The sequence below is a fragment of the Drosophila albomicans genome, chromosome 2L, assembly GCF_009650485.2.
Source record: "Drosophila albomicans strain 15112-1751.03 chromosome 2L, ASM965048v2, whole genome shotgun sequence".
In the NCBI taxonomy this organism is placed as follows: domain Eukaryota; kingdom Metazoa; phylum Arthropoda; class Insecta; order Diptera; family Drosophilidae; genus Drosophila; species Drosophila albomicans.
The window spans coordinates 19561402-19568688 of NC_047628.2; the positions used below are offsets into that span (position 1 = coordinate 19561402).

The 7287-nt window shown below is 39.4% G+C and overlaps 1 protein-coding gene across 1 annotated transcript; it reads right to left on the minus strand.

Annotated features, from left to right (window-relative positions):
* Positions 1-5153: 5153 nt before the first annotated feature.
* Positions 5154-7039, minus strand: LOC117564944 (bromodomain-containing protein DDB_G0271118-like). The gene is made up of 2 exons (XM_034243898.2): positions 6241-7039; positions 5154-5229 (listed from the first exon to the last, which is right to left on the minus strand). The coding sequence occupies exons 1-2, from the start codon at positions 6495-6497 to the stop codon at positions 5154-5156; spliced, it is 333 nt and encodes a 110-aa protein (XP_034099789.2). The 5' UTR covers positions 6498-7039.
* Positions 7040-7287: the final 248 nt, after the last annotated feature.

Below are 7287 nucleotides of genomic sequence, written 5' to 3' on the forward strand. Positions count from 1 at the left end.
AGAATATAAAATCAAAATTGAATATATTCAAAAATATATTCCGTATATAATATTTCACTCTACTTCTAGAAATTCTTAAAGCTTCAATTTCAATCTTTAAAATTAAAGTATTTAAGTACTTTTTGATCTTACTTAATCTATAAAGTTCTTGCACATAAAACTGTCATGCTTAGCTAGGAATTTGATAAATTTCAGATTATAAAGCTGTCAACTCTCATATAAATACTCAAGGCTCTTCTCATAACCAAGTCATTAAACAGCAAGTTTTTATATTTTGTTTATTGATTTTACTACATAAATCCACCACATAAAGTTGTCAGCTGGCTTGAAGGCTTTTAATGTCTAAAACTATTAATTTGGATAATGTTTTAGATGACATTTCAAGAAGAAGTTGTTGGGTTTCAATATCGTACAGCTGTCACAGATATTTTCGAACTTTCCCTATTTAGCAATATGAACTTGTCAACTTCTTGTCGAATAGGACTCTATTTAGGTGCTGTGAGGCGACCTCATGCCAGGAGGCACAGCACATGCCACAGGACTAACCCAAAATATGTGTGCAGAACATGTGATTGCAGTGCAAGGATATTTGGCAGGACTTTCCCTTAAACACACGCTGCGTGGCGATAAAGTCAAGTGCGGCCCACAAACTAATTCCGGCTAAAAAGCTGCTAATGGCCGAGAGAAAAACCCAAAACAGATTGGATTACAGTTGCTGCTACGAGTTCATTCAACAGCAGCAACTGAGGCAGGTAGAGATTTCATTAGGTAGACAGACTCTAACATGTTGTTGTTGTTGGCTCCTCTTACTCTTTCTTTATTCTTTTTTTATATGTATATATTTTTGTGTTGTCTTCTTTTTCTGAATGATTTCCGCTGTATGTGATTATGATAAACAGCGAGAGGCAGCAGCAGCAACAACAACAATAACAACAACAGAGACAGCTGATAAACGTGGCCCAAAGAAATGCGCAAAAGTTCACGCGAACAAAAGTCGAAGCTCGTTGTCGTTGTTGTTGTTATTGTTGTTTTATTCAACGTTTTGTTATAATGAATGAAGCTGATACCAGCGTGTGAGTATGTGTGAGTGTGTTTGAGTATCTCATTTCGAATGCAATTTTCGCATATAAATTTTACAATAACATTTTGAACAAATAATCAACCTGACTTCGTCTGAGTTGTGCTGTGTGGGCTGGCATCGAAAAATTATTTAAATGCCGCAGATTTCCTTTTGTTGTGGAGTTGTGTGTGTCGATCTCTCTCTCTCTCTCACTCTGTCTCCCCAAAAGCGTGGGATCTTTGAAAAGACGAGCTCTCGCAGCTCCTCCTCGGAACGGCCTTTTTTAATTGTCTCTCGAAAACCAGTCTCAAGATTTTGTTGTAAATGCCTTTCGACAAAGTGCTCGGTGCGTGCTGCCAGTCGGCAATTTTATTGACAATTTTGTGTACGTTGTCCTCAGTGAGAAGAAGAGTTGGAAATAAAACATACAAGATACATACTATATCAGATTCTCGTGTTCAGCATGTTAATGAATGAAGCACAGAAAGAGATAGAGATAGAGAGAGCGAGCTATAAAACATAAAAACGCATAAAGCAATGCGAACAATTCACAGCGGACCTAGTTGCTGCTGCTCCAACTCCCGATCTGCTGCCCCTGATTCCAACTTCAGCTAGCATTCGTGGGGGCCATCATCACGTTGTTGTTGTTTGTGTTGTGAATTCGCAGTCGCTGCCCCCCGAAAAACAACTCAGTATGTTATGTACAACAAAGCCGCTTATTATTATTTGTTGAAAATATGTGTGTGTTTGGATATCGGAGCTCACGTTTTAATTTTTTTATAATGTCACTAATTTATTGTACGTGCTGCACTACAAAGCACACACACAGCTCGGACCCCGAACTCTCAGACCCGAGTTCGACTTCTGTTCAGCGACCCATTTAGGTGTTTTTAATAATAACATGAAAAAGAGGAGGTATCCAAAATACAAAGAGGGAGAGCAGCTTGGGGATACATTTTCTGTGAGGGCGTATCGCAACTGTTTGCATTTCAATGAGAGTCTTGTAGATACATTTTGTTTTCTGGGCGCGGGATCATTTCTGTCTTGAGTTTGACATATTTTCGTTTTCGGGTACTTTGTCACTATTGGAAATTGAACAGTTGTTGACTTGAAGCTGGCATTTATTTGGTCTATTGAAATGGGACAGTTTTATGGCCCGACAATCGCCAGTAATAATAATATTACTTATGTTAAATATGCAGCTTATTTTTCACACGCTAATTGAAAGTATCTTGCCCGAAGACAGACTTCTCGAGTATTCCAATGGAATTCATAATACACAAGTCTTTGATCTAATGCGTGGCTTAGGTTTGTTTGCTTTTTTGACTACGCAGCTGATATTGAGTGATTAGCAAGTGTAAAGTGCTTCCAAAAAAGATAAACAAATATGATGTGGCCTGAATAATATTTTGAAAAAAATTTGTTAGCAACGAAAAGATTTTATGATCAAAGTGAATGTGTAAAGCCAACAATCTTTGCACAGCAAAATTTCTCTTTAAGCCCGGCTAACTTTTACCCTATAGGAAGTGTATTAATTTTTTGCATATATAAAATATTTTGATATAACATTTATACTATAAATTATACTATAATTTAGTATGCACATCTTGCATTTGTTTATTGTAAACTATATAAATTAATTCTGTAATTTATTTTGCACATCTTTTTTTAAGTTGTTTAATTAATTAATTTTAAGTCTCATGTCAAATCTTGTACAGGGTATCTCGTGATTTAACCCTATTTTCATTTAGCTCTCATCACCTTTTAGAATGTGCAGTCAGTCACTATCTTTCCCAGGCGTAAATCAAATAATAAAACTCAAATTCAAATTCCAATTCCAATTATGCGATCGTTTGGTTAGGTTCAACCACATGACCCACGCTTGTAATTCATGAACCTTTACTTCGAAGCGGAGTAGAAAAGGGAGGGCAGTTGTCAAACAAGTGCCTTGATTAGTGTCTTATCATTAGCCACTGTTTGGTTTTGTCATGTCAGCTGTCATTCTCTCTCTGTGCGCTTTTGTCCAAATATTTGTGCCGCCGAAACAGAAACAGAATTCGATTTCGATTTTGATTTTAAAGGCAATTGCAATCGTTGCAGGCGAATGAACTTCGCCTAGACAGAGGCAGCCGCCATAAAGCCCAAGAAGCGTATAAAAATATTTGATTTGTGATTAGGTTTTGTGGCAATAAAATGTGAACAGCCAGAGAGACGGACAGGCGAATGTTTGACTTGAGTGCACTCACTTGCACTTTCCACATTAGATTAGCGCGATCGTGGGGATCGAAATGAAGTGCAGAGGAAGGCGGCGACGGAGGGTTGAGATACTCTAGGGTTCACTAACTTCTCGTCTCTCTCACTTGCCACAGCTAATTGCAACATGAGATGGACTGTCAATGCGGCAGCCCATTAGAGATCGTCTGCTTGCCACACGCTCAGCTCAGCTCAACTCAGCTCAATTGAGTTCATCTTACTATAAGTTTGAGCTTAGCCGAGTGATCTTCGCTGCGGTTGCCGCAAATGAAATCGAATCAAAGCTTGAGCTGCGTCTTGGCTCGCTCTCATGTGGCACGCATTCGAGCGTGGTAATTTGCAATTTTATGCGTTTTACACGCGCTCATTGCATCTGTATCTGAGTATCTGTGTATCTGTATCTATGACAAACGCATCTGTAAGCTGCGGCCAATGCACGCTGTGGCAGCATCACAACCCTGCCACATGGCAAGACAACATATTTTGCTGCCTTTGCGGTTGCCCAGTCTCAAATGACGCGTCTGCCTTGAATATGTATCTAGCTCTAATCGAGTCGCTCTTTTGATACACAATCGTTGATCTCTACTCCTGAGATAATGATCTGGGAGAGCAAAAGACTAGGAAATAATCCAAGCAAATTGCTAAAAAGATTAGACGACAATTACGAAATGTATCCAGATTACTTTAAATGCATTTTAACTGTACCCAGGGACAACTCCTGCGAGCCGGAAACTGCTTCAATAATAAACCTTACAACACGCCAACAATGGCTTTGGGTACTTGCTTATCACCTTCCAACGATCGCAGCAACAAAATTACATTCGATTAATGCAGGACTCGAAGCCAGAGGCAGATGTTTCCAACAGTCTCTAGGTACAGACAAACCTGTGCGTTGGCTCCAAGGAGTGACAGCCTGTAATAACACAGCTCAGGACCTCGGCAAAGACGCGCCAATATCCTGAAAGAGAGATGCGGCCTGTACCTTTTGTGTATAGTGTGTGTGGCGAAGGGCGACAGATGTTTTCCATAGACATTCCAAAGCAGGTCAATGCCTGCGGGTTTTGCTAAGGATGCGTTGCGTTGCGTTGGTCCTTGCCAGCAGCAGCAGCAGCAAAAGTATCTTAAAGATACTCGTACGCCAGGCAGCTGCCACACTTGAAGATGAGCCTGTTTACAGATCTCCCTCTCATTCTCTGTTAGCCTCTCTTTCTTGATTTGTTTCACTGGGTGCGTCTTTTGCTTTCGTCTCGAGCGAGCGAGCATTCGCTGAAAGTGGTTGCCACTGGCTCGGATTACATGCTGCGCACTTCTAGATACAGATACACACATACAACAGTAGTTAGAGACACCCCATACACAACTATATATTTGTTGTATATGTTCCTGTTTTGTTTATAAATAGTTGGCCGTGAATTGTTTTCCTTTGATGTGTTTGATGCGCTGCGCTTGCTAAAAGATTTCTGATGATTTCAAAATGTGAAAAACTACAGCTTGAAATCAACAGCAGCGATCGACAGCAACGTTTTTGTAATTTGAGTAGTTTTACCCATTTTCCCCTTTCCTCAGACAAAAAATGCCATTTTATTTGATTAATTAGTTGAATTTTGATGAACCTTTTACCAAACACCGATTGCATTCACATTCACATTTATATCTGTTCTTTATGCAGGTAGCGTTGATCTACATATCTATTTATCAGCGGGGGTTGCGCTTCGGTTTTTCTTTTAGGTTTCATTTTTCCCCCCACAGATCAGTTTTGGATCTTACGCAATTCGTAGAATAAAATTCGATGCTTCATTTACAATTTAAATATCGGGATGTTAGTAATTACTTTAGATCATTAGCTCACCTCCTCGTAGGTATTTTCCCGGGAACTCGATTGAGTGCTGCTCGCAATTGAACGACGAAACATTTCGCTGTTTTGCAATGAGAAAAAAAAAACCAAAAAGAATTCAATTAGATAACAATTGCAGTGGTTTGTAGGTGGAAAAAGGAATAAATTAAAGTTGAAGATAGAAGCAGATGAATTGAACAAAGCTGATATGGAGTTGGAGTAGAAGAAAGAGTTGCAAATGGTATTGAAGCTCTAATAATTAATTTCGAATAACAAAAAAAAATTCTAAAGTTTGATATTATGATATCTAAAATATGCTAAATAGTATTGAATATCAAATAAATACTTCGCTAAATCAAAAAATTATTTAATTTATTAAAATGTAGGTACCAAAAGAAAATGTATATACATTTATGCCAAAAAATGCGAAGAGTTCTAAAAGGATTTAAATAGCATTCTTAAAGTTGAATAAACTTTAATAGAATTTAAAGAATTCCCCATTATGAGAGCAGAAGCTTATGAAATAGCTTCAAAACGAAATGACTGAATTAAATAACTATTATATTTAAATCGAAATCAAAGAATTCCTCATTGATTAGTGAAATGAGACAGAGTTGAAGAGCCTACGAAGCATTAATTCTTGACAAATTAATAGCTATATTTATATGGCAATTATTATGGCTATTTGGCTTCCCTTTCACGACGTTTCAATCTTTCGATCTGCACGACAAATGGGCTTTGAACCGTTCTAATGCGACACGTTTAATTCCCATAAATATCAATTAGTCGGCCGTTGTACTATTGTGGTGGAGTCCGAGAGTGGCATCTCGTATGTGTGTTGTGGCCAAGTCTGAGTCCGTGTCCATGTCGAATGTACTGGCGCAAATGCCAAAATCGACCCACACACGAAACGCACGCGGGCAATTAGCATAATTTATTAATATGGCCAACAAAGAACGCCCAATTGTGAAACCGCAACGGCACAAATCAAACCAAACCGAAAAACAATAACAAATAAACTTGTTTCAAGAAATTAAACAAATAAACGAAATCGGAATAGGAATGAGGGAAACGAAGCTGTTAAATCGCTTACCTTAAACGCTGGCAGGCTGTGGGCGTGTTGACAGTGAGATTGGTCCTTGAATCGCTTAGATGGGCGATCGAGTTGCATAAGCTGTTGCTTATATTGTTACTACTACTGTTGTTGTTGTTTAGCATAATAATGTTGTTGTTGTTGTTATTGTTGTTGTTGTGATTGTTGAGCTTGTTGGTCGTGTGACCGGAGGCAGCTGGCAACACTGTGGCGGGCATCTTGCGTGCTTCAATCTGACCAAATATGGCGCCTCTCATTAACTTGTATTTTTTCGGGGCTGGGTATAGTGTTGGTTTATTTGTTTTCTTTTGTTAGTTTGTTAGATCGTCCCACACACACACGCACACACACACGACACAAGCACAACACGGCACACGAACGTCTTGCCCGATTTGGTAAGTTTAGCAAGTTTTCAGTTTCAGTTTTTTTCTTATTTATGTGCATTAACTAAAATGTTGCTAATTTTTCGTTTGTCTCTGCACCATTTATGGCCAAAGAATGGCGCTGATAAATCACATACACACACAACAAAAAAGTCCCCAAAGCGCACACTTCGTCTAATTAACTCGTTTGCCTCCTGTAGCCGAAAAATCGTGGTATATGTGGAATTCAATATGCGTTTGCTGCCTTTTAAGGTGCCAGCTCGCACTTGTTTTCAATTATGACGCAACTTCAAAGATACACCGAGTGAAAGAGAGAGAGCGAGAGGGAGATATGTATGTACGCGACACAGGTGCTGGACAGCATGTGGCAAGTTTGACAACGTTGGCTTGACTTCTTGCTGCGCCGATTACTAAAACAAAACTGATTTATGTCTGTCACAAGGCGCAAGTGCAGTGCAGGCAATTGACTGAAACGCTGCTGCCTCAGTTGCCTCAGTTGCCTCAGTTGCCTCAGTTGCCTCAGCTGCTGCTGCTGCTGCTTATGTTGCTGCTGTTGCTGTTGTTGCTGCTGTTGCTGCTCCCCAACCCGAACACTGGACGACAATTAGTTCTACATGTCGTCACACGTCGTAAGCCACAGGAAGCCACAAGCAGCAGCAACAAC